Consider the following 16,945-nt stretch of genomic DNA (forward strand, 5'->3'; position numbering starts at 1 on the left):
TTTTATAGTACTTGGAAAGATACACAGTGTATAAAAAGACAAATGTCATTTTTCTCAGAGAATAATATTTCTTTACTTGGCTGCACATGTGCATATCCTAACTACATTTTTAGAAAATAGTCCCATTTACAAAGTTGTTACATGTTTGTGGTAGAATATTGAACCAAATGTTTGCAAATACAAAGATGAATGTAAAAAATTGAATCCAAATCCCACCACCCAGAGATAACCCAGTTAATGTTGTGCATGTTTCTAGGCATCTCTCCAAGCACAGCCCAACCATGCACTTGCACGTGCACAGGTGAGCACACATACTTGCATCCTCCCCTTTTGCCTCCTGCCTCTCTGTACAATAGCTTATGCCCCATGTTTTAAAAGATAAAATGTTAATCTTCAGATATTCTGATAAAAGCTTTGCCATATCAATGTAGGTATAAAAATTTGAATAGATTTTCCTATCAGTAGGTTTAAGTTTGTCTTTTTTGATCATTAACTAAATGTGCTGTGATAAGCACTTTACCTACATGAGCTCATTGAATTCTCACTCCTAGTCTTTAAGGCAGATATTTCTCTTTCACCAATGAGAAACGGAGCAATGTCTTCCAGAGCTGGCACAGCTGTCTGTCAGTCTGTCTGACAGTCCTGGGACTGTCTCCCTCCAAACCTGAGTCTTTAAGCACAATAGCACACTAGTTTCTGGAAAGTGCATGAAAAATTTTGGTTTCATTCTTTTTTAGTATTTTATTATATGGAACACTGCAGTATTTTTACTAAGTCCTTCTTGATAGATAGTTAAGAATTGTTTCAACTAATTGCTATAAATACAACTTTGCTACTATATTCATTTATATTACAGGTTGGAGATCTGAGTGTAACACTCAATTATTTGGCCAAGGGGTGGAAATAATAAAACGGTGGTTCTCCATGCCAAATTTCTCTACAAAAGGATGGTTCCTAGTTTGACTTTCAGCACCAGTGCTAGTTCACAATCTTCAGGGGATAGATGTTAACATGATTTTAATCTGATGTGGTTAAAAATGACACACCGTTTTAATTTTTTACTAAAAAAGGAAGTTTTGTTTGCATATTAATTGCAAATATTTTTATTATGCTAAATGCTGTTTTTTAACTTCATTTTTATTCAGAAAACTTTTTTATATAAAGCATGTAAATTTGTTTACAAAGGGGAGCCTGGCCAGCTTTCCTGGTAGAACATGTGACTCTTAATCTTGGGGTTGTAAATTCAAGCCCCAAATTGGGACGAAAGGTTACTGAAAAAAAAAAAAGTTCATAGAAAGAAAATCCAAATGGCAAAACAAAGAAGAAAAGATCGTGAAATTCAGAAAAGGTTACAGAAAAATGGTATAAAGTATAAAATATCACCTTACATTTGTAGAACTGGCAAAACCCAAAACTGGTGATGTCACCTATTGCTGGTAGGAATTCTGGGTGTGGAAGTTCTCATACCTTTCTTTTGGAAAGCAATCTGGAAAAATCTATAAAATTTTAAATACTTACACTTTTTAAGCCACCAACATTATTCTTGGGAATCCGTTTGATAGAAGTTAAAGGATAAAAAGATAATAAAATACATATGTAAATCTTAAAATTAAGAATGTCAATGAAACAAAGAAAATGATTTTAGATAATGACAATCAAAGAAATGAGTTTACTATCTGAATTTTGAGTAGTTAATAATTAGAAAAATAGCAACTCATGTTCCGAGCCTCTCTGGAGAGGTGGAAAATTATCATTATGAGATGAGGAAACTATGATTTTGCAGAATTCTTTTAAAATCTGTGGGATAAATTATACCCAATAGATGTATAAGAACAAGTCACTTTAAAAGTATGGTGCACTTTAATAGTGTTTGGCATAGTTTCACATTGACCTAAATATTATTCATCACATGAATACTAGAATTATTAGCCTCAGGAGACATTTCCAATATCCTCTTGGCTTCTAGGAACAGGGCCAATTTTCAGAAAATTGTGAAGTGGATGAAACTTGTCTTAGGCGGTAGATCTGTTTGCCCATTGCCCAGGTGCCTCCTTACCTAAAGCACCCACTTTGGGGTGCTGTTGAGGCTGGCCTTGCTGCTCGGATAACACCCACCACTTAGGGCTAGTTGCTACTCACTCATGAGAATGTCCATTTCTTCATTTCTTTCAAGGCTTACCTATTCTAACAAATGCATTTGGACTACCAATGAGAGAACATTGCTGAGTCCTGTTCTAGATGATGTGCATGAATTTTAACTGGCGCCTCCACACTGATGAGGTCCTCCCTTTTCCTTAGATGGAAACCATTGATGAGTGTGTTTCCTCCTATGGCGAAAAAGCCTGTCAAAGAAACAAAGGGATGGCAAAGAGTTGGAAGAGAAGATTATTCACTGTGTTTCCTAAATTACACTTGTATCACTCTGTACATAAGCCTTAAATAATAAGCTAGAAGATGTCATATTTTGTTTCTTGAAACTTCATTACCTAGATCTGGAATTTATCAGCCTGTATATACCCTCTACTCACCTAATTATTCGTTAAACAAATACTAATATAAAGCTCATCAACTACTAGGCACTGTTCTAAGCACTTGACAAGTAATAACTTATTTAAGCCTCAAAACATTCCCTAGATGTTAGTACTATTATTACAACTCCCTTTAGGAATGACCTTGAACAAGTTCATTAGATTATCTATTGCTTGATTTGAAAATGGAAGATAAATATCTTCCAGAAATATATGATTGGGTTAAATAAATCTCCAAAGAGATTGAAAATAATGCATTATGAGCAGGGGATATGTAATCCTAAAATACTTGTTGCATTAAGTAATAAGCCATTTAGGGAGTTGGTTCTTTTTCTCATGTTAGTGAATTAATTTTCTTAAGCCTTAGTTCTCATCTGTGCTGAATTAGTGTGGAATTATTCTTAGAATAAATTTTAAATCAGTGACTCCCTCCTCCCTTTCAGATTGCTCATAGTCCCCAGTGCCTTATTATAAAATGTTAAACCAGACATGACTACATTGCATTCATTGCATTTTAAAGAAGTCATGCAAAATGACTTTTAATAAAACAGGAAGAAGGAATAATATTTGGTTAAATGAAGTGTCACAATGCTAATTATACACTGAAAACTCCTGTTCCATAATGTGGAATTTGGTATAAGAAATGTCTGTCAAATACTCATGTCAAGTACTTAAGAAATAAAAGAACTTAGTTTAAAGCCCCAATCTCATAACAAGTATAAGGCATAGGACATTATATTGAGGCATCAGGATATTTCACAAGTGACACTAACCACCCAAGTTATAGTCAACACATGGTTATTAAACAAGAACTATGGGTAGGGCACTGAAGTAGGTGTTGGTGGGACAGAGAGCATTTCAAAGGGGAGTGAGACCTTTTAAAGAACTATATAGGGTCTAGGTAGATGTGAGTGCCTCTCACACAGACACATGCATAGAGGTCACCTGTTATTGACAAATTCTGATTTGGTAAGGTCTAAGCTGGGGGCTGAAATTTTTCATTTCTGACAAGCTGTCAGCTGATGACAATGTTGCAGATCCAAGGACCCTTGCTGAGGAGTAAGGATGGGCATGTTTAACTGTAATATAAAGTATAAGCAGTATGAAGGACAAATACAATGTTCCACTATAGAAAAGGAAGTTGCCAGTTCTGAGTGTGGGGATCTAGGCAAGTGTGCAAGGAGAATACTTAGTATGTAACAATGAGCTCTCCAGCAGATTTGGGAGGGAAGAACATTCAGCAGCATGAGCTGCGTGCTAGTCTCAGGGGGACCAACGAGGGTTTGATGTGGCAGAAGAGGATGTGGGGGGGGGGCGGCTTTGAGAGGAAACGTGACTGGAAGACTAGGTTAGGGCAGATACAAAGGGCCTAGGTTGCTTTGCTAAGGAATTTGATCTGTCTTGTGCTGGCAATATAAGATGTGCTTTTGGACGATGGAGAGCTATAGAGAGGTTAGAGAAGGAAAAAGAATTAGAAGCAGGGAGACTAAAAGATGTTGCAGAGATGGTGAGATCTTGGGCTTAGAGAATGCAATAGGATTTGGAAAAGGCAGGGAATATTTAAGAACTTTTAACTTAAAATTGATGGGAATTGGAAATCAGCGGGCTGTGGGAATGAGAGACAAGTACAAGTTGAAGATGACCTTATGATTTCTAGCTTGAAGGAGAGACTGGCTACACATTTGATGATAAGAAAAGTGGAAGGAGGGACAAGATTTTGGCAGATGATAATGGGTTCTGATTTGTACTTGTCCAATGGGGCCTTTGTTTAGAATGTAGCTGGAAATGACTCTCTAAACCTGAGAAGTGTAGAGAAATGTAAATTTGGGAGTCCTTGGCAAAGGAGCAAAAGCAATGGTTGTAAACAAAATCACCAGAGGATTTGAATTTAGAAACAGTAGCAAATGAAAATGAAGCCTAACAATTTGGGGAACTGCATGTATTAATAGGAGAGCCTCAAACCCCAAACTTGATCTATGTTTTAATCCTCTGTATTTTAAATACCACTGGAATTTTTATTAGCAGAGAATGCATCTTGCATAAAAAGTAATTATTTTTTACTTTCAGCATTGTAGTGCTGTTTGCAGTACAACACCCAGAGTATAAAATACCTAGTGAGTCTGGGTGCCTGGGTGGCTCAGTGGGTTAAGCCTCTGCCTTCGGCTCAGGTTAGGGTCTCAGGGTTCTGTGATTGAGCCCCGCATCGGGCTCTCTGCTCAGTGGGGAGCCTGCTTCCTCCTCTCTCCTTGCCTGCCTCTCTGACTACTTGTAATCTCTGTCAAATAAATAAGTAAAATCTTTTTAAAAATTAAAAAAAAAATAAAATACATAGTGAGATATGTAATTAGTATGTGAGACTTTATGCCTAGTTACATCTATATACTAAACAAACATCTTATTTCCTCTGGAGAATTTGTTCATTCTGATGTATTAAACACTAAAGTCCATACCCTATTCAGATTTCCTTAGTTTTTTACATGATGTCCTTCTTCCATTCCAAAATCCCACCCAGGATATCACATTACATTTAGTCATCATGTCCCCTTAGGCTTCTCTTGGCCATGATGGTTTCTCAGACTTTCTTTGTTTTTGATGAACTTGACAGCTTTGAGAACTGGTCAGGTATTTTGATGTCTCTCCATTGGGATTTGCCTGATATTTTTCCCAAGACTAGACTGGAGTTATGGCTTGCAGGAGTCAGACCACAGTAGTTCTCAGCACATCATGTCAAGGCTATATAGTCTCACCATGACTTACCACTATTGGTGTTAACCTTGATCACTTGCCTGAGGTAGTGTTTGTCAGGTCTTCCACTGTTATTCTTTGACTTCTGCTTTCCACACGGTCCTCTTCAGAAAGATGGCATTATGTTCAGCTCAGAGGATGGGGAAGCCGATCTCCAGCTCCTTGAGTTTACAGTAGCTCCGTGCATTATTTGGTATTTTTCTACTCTCAAGGTTTGTCTCTTCATCCCCATTTATTTATTTATTCAGATCATTGGTTTATATCAGCCTGGACTTATGGATAGTTATTTGATATTTTGGGTTATAATCCAGTATTACTTATTCTGTTGCTAAATTGTTCCAGTCTTGACCATTAGCTCTTACATCCCTTTGACATACTTCCATCATTGCTTTTGTTTGTTTTCTTGTTTGTTTTTGAGCTCTTCCTTACTTTCTGGCACAACGATGCTCTAGGATCATATTGTATATTTACTATTCCAGCCCCCTTGAATCAGCAATTTCTCCAAGGACCTGTGGTTCCTTTTATTGGAGAACGATGTTAGAAACCAATATCTAGGCATGAGGTATAGTCTGATTTTTAAAACTGCCTCAGTGTTCATTTCTTTTAAGGTGTTCAAGCTGGTGGGAATTCCAGACATTTAGAACTTTGGTAAAATGCTGTAATGAGAGTTTTATCCCAGACAGATAATAGTCCTGAAAGCAGTAAAAGTTTAAACATACGTTTGATGACACTTCAACAGCAGGCTAAAGAAGTACCACGAAAATCTTTAAAAATGTCATTTTAAAAAACCCAAGGAGCCTTCTAAAGTAAACATATCTTGAATTTATTTCATAAGAATAAACTGATCTATTTCCTTTCAAGCTCTTCTTGATGGAAAATTCCTTTAGAGCAGGAGTCTTTTTTTAAACTTGTGCAAAAGTTTCTGCATCGTATCGGTTTCTTGAGCTTATGAGTAGAGCAGGAGAATTTCAGAAACTCAAAACTCCTCGCAGTAATGATCTCATTGATCTTCACAACCTCTCACAGGGCAGAAAGAGGGTAGACAGTGGGATAGGAAAGCTTGATTTCTAGTGTGGATTTGGAACACCAAGAGAGAATGGCTTAGAATTTCTCTGTGGCAAAACACAAAGTTTTTAATCATTGGCTCAGGATAAGGAACCAGAGGCATCACAAGCAAAACCCATGACCATACTCTTGGAGTAAGGAACTAGACTTAATTAGATTTACGACCATGTTGTATAATCACTGAATATCTAAAGTTCTGTATATAATGATTTCTTTTAAATTCTGAAAATTGCAATAGTCAATCCAATAAATATCTACTAAGCGTCTATAATAATCAGTGTTAGATACAAGAACGGGAATGGTTTTTGTCGTTAAAGAAAAGTCATAAATAGGGTGCTTGGGTGGCTCAGTGGGTTAAAGCCTCTGCCTTCAGCTCAGGTCATGATCTTAGGGTTCTGGGATCGAGTCCCACATAGGGCTCTCTGCTCGGCAGGGAGCCTGCTTCCTCCTCTCTCTCTCTGTTTGCCTCTCTACCTACTTGTGATCTCTTTCTGTCAAATAAATAAAAAATCTTAAAAAAAAAAAGTCTTAAATAAAATTTATTGTGGGTGCTGGATTACTGTTCTGTGGATCCATCACAGTAAGAATATAAGTTAAGAGAACTGGTTAATTCAACTTGCATGATTTGGGAATAAAACAGATATTTGCAATGGCTAATTTATAGCCAGACAATTTTATGGTGTTATCAAGCATAGAACCAAATTTGTCATCAATAAGTTGATAATGTATTCATGAATGTAGCTGTATTTACTAACTCTGATAAAGGATTGATGTAGGGAAATGATACATTGTTATTCAGTAAAAATCTCACAGTCTAGTTGTAAAGAGAAAGAGTATACAGATGGAACAGTAACGATATGGAATATTCTCATGTTGTATTATAAAGGAATATTATCTGTTACTTAAAATTTAAACATCTTCAGTATTTCTTGATTTTAAAAAAAGCCACACATTTTAGGAAATCACCGAATGTGTATCCTTACGGAATATAACAGTATAATACTGTGAATAAGTAAATGAGGCTTGGCTTTTATAGCTATGTATCTTGGAAGCTCTTGGACAAGTTTATTTTCCAAGTCAGACTTTATAAATCTTTTCTGCTTCAATGTGATGTATGTGTTCACGAAAAAAGTTTCCACTAAGTAAAGCACTTGGAATCTGCTTTCTTTTCATAATTTCTTTAAATGCTAAGAATGGTTAACTTTATTTTCTTAGGCTTACTTCTCTCTTATTCTTACTAAGAACCAAAATATATCTTTAGGTCCTCCTTGTAAACTACTTTAATATTTTTCTTCATTATCTCTATTTTTAATTTTCACAATATACTGGCTTTGATTGAGTTTTAATTGTTGATCTGTCACTCACATTCAGTTATACATTCACTATGGATCTCAAACTATATAGCAAATTTTTCTGAAATCCCAGCCACTGTTGTAGATACTGAGGATATAGTAGTGAAAAAAATAGACACAGCCCTGCCCTCAGGAAGCTCACATTCTACTGGGAAGGGCAGGCAGCAATAAACACATAGACGAGACATATATAATCTGTCAGATCATGATAAATGTTATGAAGAAAAACAAAGCAGAATAGACTTAATATTCTGAGATTTTTATATAGTGTGCCAGAAAACTGAAGCTGTCATTCCTTGAAAATACATGGCATTTATGTGAATGATAATACCTCAGAGCTCTCTGTTTTTCTCTGGGTTGAGTTACTGAACCGGTAGACTTTATCAATGAGGGAGGTCACTGGAGAGCCAGGAAATGATTGTTTGCTTTACATGGCAACCTGCCTCTGAGAGACTGGAAATATCCTTTTTTTTTTCTTTTTTTTGAAAGATTTTATTTATTTATTTGACAGAGAGAGAGATCACAAATAGGCAGAGAAGCTGGCAGACAGAGGGGAAAGCAGGCTCCCTGCTGAGCAGAGAGCAAATGTGAGGCTCCATCCCAGGACCCTGAGATCATGACCTGAGCCGAAGGCAGAGGCTTAAAACACTGAGCCACCCAGGCACCCCGAGACTGGAAATATCCTAAAGACAGACCTTACTCTGTAGGGCAGATGCCTGAGTAAAACAAAAACGAGAACAAAACCTTTGAAAATAGCTCTTGTTTTTAACACTGAGAAGTTAGTTGGTTCCTGAGAACAAAAAGAGAAGGATAAAAACTAACTCAATGCCATTTTATGTCTGAACTAATTAATCCAGACCCTGTCTACCACAGGGTCTTGGTTGATATCTGAGCCAACACCGAGGAGGCATGGTAATGTGGTGTTATCAGCAATTTTGTTCCACAGTTTATAAACAGAAGCCTGTATAGATTTTTGTTGTTTTTGTAATTTTGAGTCAGAGAACAGAACATCCACATCCTGTTTTCCTAGAACAATGTCCTGTGACCTCTCTATTTACGGGCTTGGCTAGTCCAGTCTGGGAGTTGGTCTTGCTCTGGTTTCTATGTGATGGGGAAAGAAATCATTTTAACTACCAAAAAAATCTAAGAAATTTTAGAGATCTTTTTTCAAAAGTAGATGGAGGCCAAGTTAATATTTATAGTTCCGAAGTACATGGGCAGCTGAGGTACTCCCTCCTTCTAAAGATGAAAGTTTTACTTACTTCAATTAACAGTGATAGCTAATAAGGTTTTTGGAGCACTATTGCTGGGTGAGGGTCTGGGAATGCCCCAGATAATCTGTTCTAGTCCTTTTTGCCTCTGAGGTCCCAAAGGAAAATGGATGCACTAGAGAGTAGTTGGGAAAATACCAAACCTATGCAATTCCTCTTTGTCTCAGTTTCCTCTCTTGTAAAGTGTGTGGAATAATTGCTTCTACCCCATGGTGTTGTTGGAAGTTCTGCTCAAGTTAAAATTCATAAGGTAGCATAAGCTGAATTTCTCCTATTGCCTCTGTGGTTTTTGAAGGGATAATGAGATAATAGTCATGAACATGGCCCCTGGAGTTAAACTTCCTGTGTTCACATTTTCTTCCCACCACTAACCAGATGGCTGACCTTGAACAAGTTATTTAACCTCCTGTGCTTTTCAGAAGGAGAATAATCATATCCAGGAGGATATTTTGTGGAATAAGTGAATCGATACAAATACTTGGAATAGTACCTGTATCAACAGCAAATCTTTTTGGAGCACATAATTACAGTAATTACGTGCTCCAGAAAGATTTACTGTTGATATCATCACTACTAATACTAGTACTGTTGTTGACTTAATTATTAGTGTGGCTTTGGCACCAAATCCTAATGCAATATGCTAAGGAACTAGGCTGAATCCTCTAAAGGTCTCCGTTTCTGTCTGTCAGGAAAACCCAAGAAACCCCCATCCAAGTTGGCCCAGGGTGGCTTTGTCTGTTTTTTTGTTTTGTTTTGTTTCAGTTTGGTTTGTTTTTTTCCCCAAATCCAGGTCTGACTTCTCTGCTCTTACACTCTAATATTAATGTCAACTTTCCAGCGTAGAAGAAACACATTGAGTAAGACCAACATAAAGAATGTTTGCCCCAGGGGCACCTGGGTGGCTCACTGGGTTAAGCCTCTGCCTTCAGCTCAGGTCATGATCCCAGGGTCCTGGGATGGAGCCCCGGGTCGGGCTCTCTGCTCAACGGGGAGCCTCTTCTCCTCCTCTCTCTCTCTTTTCCCCCTCTCTCTCTTGCTTTTCCCCCCTTCCTCTCTGCCTATTTGTGACCTCTGTCAAATAAATAAATAAAATCTTAAAAAAAAAAAAAAAGAAGAAAGAATGTTTGCCCCAGTGCCTATAAAAGAAAAAAGCCTATCCTAGGCTACATAGAACTATGGAGACAGGCCTGAGACAGGCTGAATGTCGTAAAAGAGTCCCCAAAGAAACTGTGGATGAGAAGGAGATGAGAACAGGCCCACCTAGGAATGACCCCTCATCCTCTCTACCGGTCCAACTCCAGAGAAGAGGCATAAGTGAAAAAAAAAAAAAATGCCCATAGGCCTGGCCTGATTTTCCCAGGCTCCTGTGAGAAAGAACTAATCCAAGAGACCACACTTCAGTCCTTACCAACTTTTAACGGGTAGTAGAATGTCTCTGGAGTTGAAATGACCTTACTCAACCTTGTGGGAGAGCATGGTGTCTAAACTGGAGATGAAAGCGTGTGTTCAGACATCCTTGTAAGACTAACTGACCAAATATCGATTTACCTACTACAGTCATCTTAACAAGACCAATTTACCTAAGGACCAACTCTAATTCATTTGAAAGCTAAAGGGTGAATGAGCAGCTCTTGCAAACCGACTCACAGTTTTCACACCAGGCCTTGGACTGTTGGCCTCGTGGAGGCAGAGCCAGGCTCTTGGGGCCCAGGCCGGGCCACATGGCAGAAACAGGAGAAAATGTGGGAAGCTGTACTCCGCTCCCGTCAGTGGCTGCCCTCCACCTTGTAGGAAATGGACCCCGTAGGACCACAGCCTTCAGGTTTTCAAATGAAGACAGAAATCTGGATTTTCAGGTGAATTGTGCTGACATCCACATTTTGGCAAATACTTAAAATTAAAAACAAAAACAAAAATAGTAATCATGCAGGCCACAAGCACCCTACATGCAGGCTGGACCGTCCCTATGTGCCCTTGGTCTGCATCTCTGCTGTACCCCCAGGGGCATTTGCTTACTAACTGCTCCTGCTTTCAGCTAGTTGAGCACAGCCCGAAAGCCCCCACAATATTTACCAATTTGTAATTTTGCTAAGGCACACATTTGTTTCCCAAACACTCCAATGTTGACTTCTGAATGTGATTTTTCTCAGCTAGTGAATGTGCTTTTTTCTCTGCTGGTTTTCTAACTACAGTGTGGCTTTGGGGGTTTTTAAAACCAAGTTTGAATACATGGTGCCTCTCACAAAACAAATAAAGCTTTTTCTTTAAAAAGGGACTGTGGGCCTCAGGGGAGGGAGTTAACTTTTAAGATTGGAGATGGAAGTGAAAAGGTCTACTCAAGATTTTTTTTTTTGTTTTTGGTAGTTATTAAAGTTTATTTTTGTCATTATTACTAAGACTGAAATAATACATTGAAACACTCATCAGATTATAAGCTTGAAGGTGTTGATCTAACATAAATTTCCATTAAACTGAATATTTAAGCAGGAAGCAGATTTAGAAATTTGTGGTAGGACTCAGTGAGGGTAACAATAGGAATTTTGAGTGATGACAATCAGTACTTTTCAAACTGTGGAGGCAAGAATTTGACAAGAAGTATCTGAAGAGATTACTTGAAACTTTGGGCTATACTCTACTTTCATTTTAAGGTTAAATGTATGTGCTATAAAGTGTTTTTGAATTATTAATTTTAAATTTAAAATATTTGTTAAATAGTTTTGAGAGGTAAGGGGTCACCCTTATAAATGTCAAGAAACTGCATGGCACTTTATTAGTTATCCTAAATTGTTTTTAATGTTCATTTAGGTCTCTCATAGATGGTTCAGGGCAGTGACTGTACTTTTCCTTTTTTTGTTGTTTTTTGCTATTTACACTCATAATTCCAGTACAATGTCCTCGTAGGAGATTCTTTACAAATTAAATGTTTTGAATTATTTAAACATGTTTTCCAGTTTTAAACATTTATGGCTTAAATATATATATTGTCATCAAATTGAGAAATTGTGTGTACGCCTTGGGTAGTGAAGGAGGGTGTGTATCAGACGTGGAGGAATATAAAACCTACTGGGTTTTTAATGTCCAAACAGTACAGTTCATGATTTGAAATCCTCTCGTTGCATAGCCTTGTCTTCTAAACATATTGGGTTGAGTATATTATGTCAGGAGGTTTCTTCTAGAGTTTTAGTGTTTTAGTTTAGTGTTTCTTCGGCTAGAAATAATAATATTGAATGAATATTTTCTCTTTGTTTTCCCTTTTAAGTCCATATCAAAAGGTTTTGGCTGAAAGTGCCAGGTGCACTTTTCAATCTCGTAGTGGGATCATCATGGAGTGTTTTTTTGGCTCTAGGAATCCATTTGGAGTTTCCTTCAAAGTGAGGATGCAGGGAGCGGCATAGATCTTCCAATCCAGAGGTCGATGGCTATTACATAGAGAGATTTCTCCCACCCCTCAATCAAGTGCATCTTTTCTCTATGTCCCTGTGAACTATTGTGTTATATTCCAGCATCTTGAGATAAATCGAGCAAATGGAGAAGCTCTAGGACAAGGGCTCACATGTTAACTTGAGTTCAGTGGTCTGGATCCCTTTGTTTGGTGGAGAGGCTTCTCTTCTAGAAACAGAACAATTACAGAGGAACCAGTGGCCCTGAGAGCATAGAGCTTGTCAAAAGGTAAAGTACTTGATTAGTGCAGAGTGAAATGTCATTCCCGATGGTCATAGGTCCCTCTTCCTTATCGATCTTTTTTTTTTTTTTTCTATAAAGCCCTTCTTTGAAAGCATTATGATTTCAAGTGAGACATTCTTCTGTGAAATTTTAAAAGACATGATTTGGTTATTTTCTAGCTTTTTAGAAACCACGGATACCTAATGCAAGAGATGACTTGTGAGTTCCGGCATAAAGAGCTACCGAAGGAACATTATCTCAGGACTGATCAACAGATCAGACCATGTGTACAGAAATTGCTTAATTTTTTAAAGTGAATTTCTACCTCAAATGCAGAAGTTCCCCAAGTAATATCAATCCTTTTATACATTATTTAGTGTTCTTCTTTTGGTTATTTTTTAGTTACCTATTTCTATATTGTCTCTAAAGTAACATGTTTGACACCATATCATGGGCTAGTTATTCATTCATTTAACAATTTTTTAAAAAGATTTTATTTATTTATTTGACAGAACGTGCACGCATGAACACCTGGGTGGAGGGTGGGTAGGGACAGGCAGATGGAGAGAGAAAAGTGGACTCCCTGCTGAGCAGGGACACCCGATGCTGATCCCAGGACCCTGAGATCAGGACCTAAGCCGAAGGCAGATGCTTAACCAACTGAGCCATCCAGTTCCCCCTCATTTAAAAAATGTGTTTAAAGCACCAATTATGTGTAAGACATGTTGATAAAAACATATAAATAAATCAAAGAGAGTAAGGGAAAATAAACTTATAACACACGAATGTTAATTTCCGAATGTTCAAGTACTAGCAAGAATGTACTCTTCTGAGATTATTTTGGCAAGTTACTAGGATTTATTGGCAAAGAGCTTTGTCCTTGGTAGATAGCTGAAATATGATTTACTTTGGTCCATGTCATACTCTGTATTTTGAGCTTAACTCTGCTATCTATAACTAGACCATGAATTCCTTTTAGATAAAACCTGTTGTTTTATTTTTTATTTTTCACTGAATTTTTTTTTCTGCTGACCACAACTTAGTCTTTGTAAGAAATCTTATAAAAGTGTATTTTTTTAAGATTTGTGAAAAGTGATAGTGATACCAAAGCCTAGAACAAAATATTTGGTGTTTTGACTTTTCATTATTTGATTTTGCAATCACCCCCTATCCTAAAAGACTTTCTAATCATCCTTCCTCCCAATCTCTAAATAAGACTACATAAATTTATAAAATATGTGACTTAAAACATTTAATTTTTAGTCTTTTATAGGAGTTTTAAGACTTGCTTTACGTAAGTGAATTTTCCCTGATTATGATACTAAATATAAAAATATAAAAATGTTTCTAAATTAGAAAAGTTGAAAATTTCAATTACTTCAAATATCAACTTTTAAATATATTCAGAATCATTTTTCTTGTGTTTTAGGATTTAAATAATATTCTTAAATCTAAAAATGGTTTCTTCAAAAATCTGATTAAAAATTATATGTTTTTCAATATTCTTCTGCTGTTAGGTGATTTGGGCGCATGGGATCTGCTCATTTGCCTGTCTTCTAGGAAAGCTGGTGGAAAACCTTGCATATCCCAAGAAGACGTATGCCATTTGGGTTTACATCAAAAGGTAAATATTCTTTTCAAAATGTTTGCAGATTTTAACAGCCCTTTGGATATTAACACCAGCATTTCTTGGTCCATAGTATTTTTCAAATGTGAGAAAAGCATCAAAAGTAAGTAGTATCTGTTTCTCAGTAGTGAAATAGTATTGTAGTAGCTACCCTGACTATTTGATATTTCTGCAATTGACAATCTTGATATCTTCTTCCTTATTATAAATCTTGACTCTTGTGCCCTTTGGGCTGAGTACTTGATTTTTTTTTTTCCTTCTTATAAATCGTTGGCCTTTCCTTCTCTGTTTTCATAGCTCCTTTCCTCTGCTCATACTTTACATACCTGTGCTCCTCAACACCATTCCCAAGGTGGTTGATAATTTCCACAAGTAACATCTAAAATTCAAGCATTTTCCCAGGCTTCAGGCTCATATGAATAACTGCCTGTTAAACCTCACTTTCATATCACGCAGGCACCTCAGACTCAACACGAGGAAGATGAGCTCCTATGCTCCGTGGGACATCATTCCTACTCTTTCATCCAGTGTCTCGGCAGGACTACTGTTCTATTGGTCATCAGTGTCCTGTCACTTCCTAAGGCAGAAATCTGGCCTTCCCCTTTGATCCCTTCTTCTCCTTTGTCCTCTGCATTCTGTCAATTACCAGGACTAAGGAATTCAACTCCTAAATACTTCTCAAGTCTCTTATTTCTCAAATATCCATATTCACTACTTTTATTCTGACCAGGTTTATTGTAAAATCCTAACTTCTGAAGCAAATATGTCTTGCTCCTGAAATCCATCCTGCCTACAGTTAATCAGGATGAAAAATAAAATGCTGAATGAACCTGGTTCTTCCTGCCCTTCAGTCTTGAACGGCTTCACATCAACTATAGGATAAAGTCTACAGTCTTGAATATTTGTCAACCTCCAAGCAGGAGACAAATGCTATCCTTGAAAGGATTCAACTGAAGAGAAACTAATGAAGGAGCTATTTACTGAGGTTTTGATAAAAGAAGAGAAACAAGATTAGAGAGAATCTAATAAAAAAAAAAAAGATAAGGGGAAAAAAATGATTAGAGGCCCCAGGGACTAGAGTACTTGTAAGATACTTGTACTACCCTCCGTCTAAAGAAGAGTACCTAGAAGAGGTGGTTAGCAAAACCTAATGAGAGCTGGGACCAAGAAAGAGGGATCACCGGAAAGGAACTATGAAATAGGGGAATACAGCCAGTTCCAAATCATAGCCCTGCAAAGAAGCAGCCGGGGAGATAAGTACTCTCTCCACTTCTCTCGTGAATCTCTTGCCAAGGCCTCCTATCAGTGCTACGCGTCATTCTAAGTGCTCACATGTTTATGTCCATTCTTTACATATGGAGAGATCGAAGCACAGAAAAATTAGAAGACTTGCCTACGCCCTCATAGCTAATAAATAAAGCAACCAGAAAATTCAAACTTGGGCAGTTTGACTTTGAATTTTGTTTTCATGGCCACATCACCATGCAATTAAAAATATATATATATATATATATATTTAGGACTGCATTTACAGCCTTTGCTAATGAATACTCTTATTAAAGAATTCAAACATTCTAAATGATACATATTAGATACCTGTCACTTTAGAACATGAATAATTTGAATCTTTATGAACCATGACTTATTTATGTCAACATAAATATTCGGAACAGAAGCTGCTTCAGGTTCGTCGGGGATTCTTAGACGAACAAAGGAAGAGCTCCTGCTCAAATTAGGATTATTCATCACATCAGAGCTTTGGAATTTAAGAGTTTAATGAAGGCCATCAGAAGATCTGTTACGAAAAACAAGTGGCTCAGAGTCGCTAATTAGTCAGAAGGAGAGGAACATGATTTTAAAACTCTGTGGGTCCCCATGATGCTGAAAGTGAAGTGAGGTCCACTATTTGGGGTAACACTAAGTTTAGTAACTGGGGCTGTATTTCACCTTTAACAGAAAGGTTCTAATGTTTCAAGAACAGAGGGATTCATTCCTAGCTCTAAATGTTTGTAGGATTAGCAGTCCCTAAACCCAGGATGCTGTTTTTAGTCCTTGGAGCACTGAGAACTACTGAAATGTCTCTTAGTATAAAGCATTTGAGCACAATTTCAGGTGAATTTGATGGAACGATAATTGCATGAGAGAGACAAGGAGATAACGACCCTTCTTGTCATTCGTTCTCTTCCTTGGGGATGATACTGAACAGCTTTTGGAGAATATCTGAATTTTGATAAAATAATCGATAGAACTGTGTACCAATCTAATGAAGACGAGGAGCAGCCCCTTAAGATACAGTGTGAAATATGTGTCACTCCCAGGATTCTTGAGGGAGGCTTCCCAGTTCCACCACCACCCCGCAGTGCTTTCTTAAACTTTACAAATAGTCCATATTCAAATGTCTAGTCTCCTTTACGAGCTCAGGGTATTACTGTAATTTCAGTTTTCGTTTATAAGCACTTTCTCAATGTTGGTAACTGATAGGTTGTTGTTTTTATGAATGAACTATGTCTCCAAATAAGAATCATTTTTTACTTTTGCTTCTGATCATCTATAACAGGAACAATTTAAATGTAGATTACTCACAGATTAGGATTGTGGAAAGTATGTGGGGATTGAAATCTTTCTACATGTACATTTCCTTTCTCTCAGTTTGATCTCAGAAATATCCCAGAGCTCAAATATCATTATCATTTT

General features: G+C 37.2%; 1 protein-coding gene across 4 annotated transcripts in view; it reads left to right on the forward strand.

Moving 5' to 3' along the window:
- The window catches only part of CPED1 (cadherin like and PC-esterase domain containing 1), a 265,626-nt gene that overhangs the window by 43,263 nt on the left and 205,418 nt on the right, over positions 1-16,945 (forward strand). For all 4 annotated transcript variants that reach the window (XM_045062916.1, XM_045062917.1, XM_045062918.1 and 1 more), the window contains one exon: positions 14,142-14,248. In XM_045062916.1, the coding sequence (XP_044918851.1) occupies positions 14,142-14,248 (107 nt within the window). The remainder of the gene's footprint in view (positions 1-14,141; positions 14,249-16,945) is intronic.

This window comes from Mustela putorius, unplaced genomic scaffold, assembly GCF_011764305.1.
Source record: "Mustela putorius furo isolate JIRA1106 unplaced genomic scaffold, ASM1176430v1.1 tig00003845_pilon_pilon_pilon, whole genome shotgun sequence".
Classification (NCBI taxonomy): domain Eukaryota; kingdom Metazoa; phylum Chordata; class Mammalia; order Carnivora; family Mustelidae; genus Mustela; species Mustela putorius.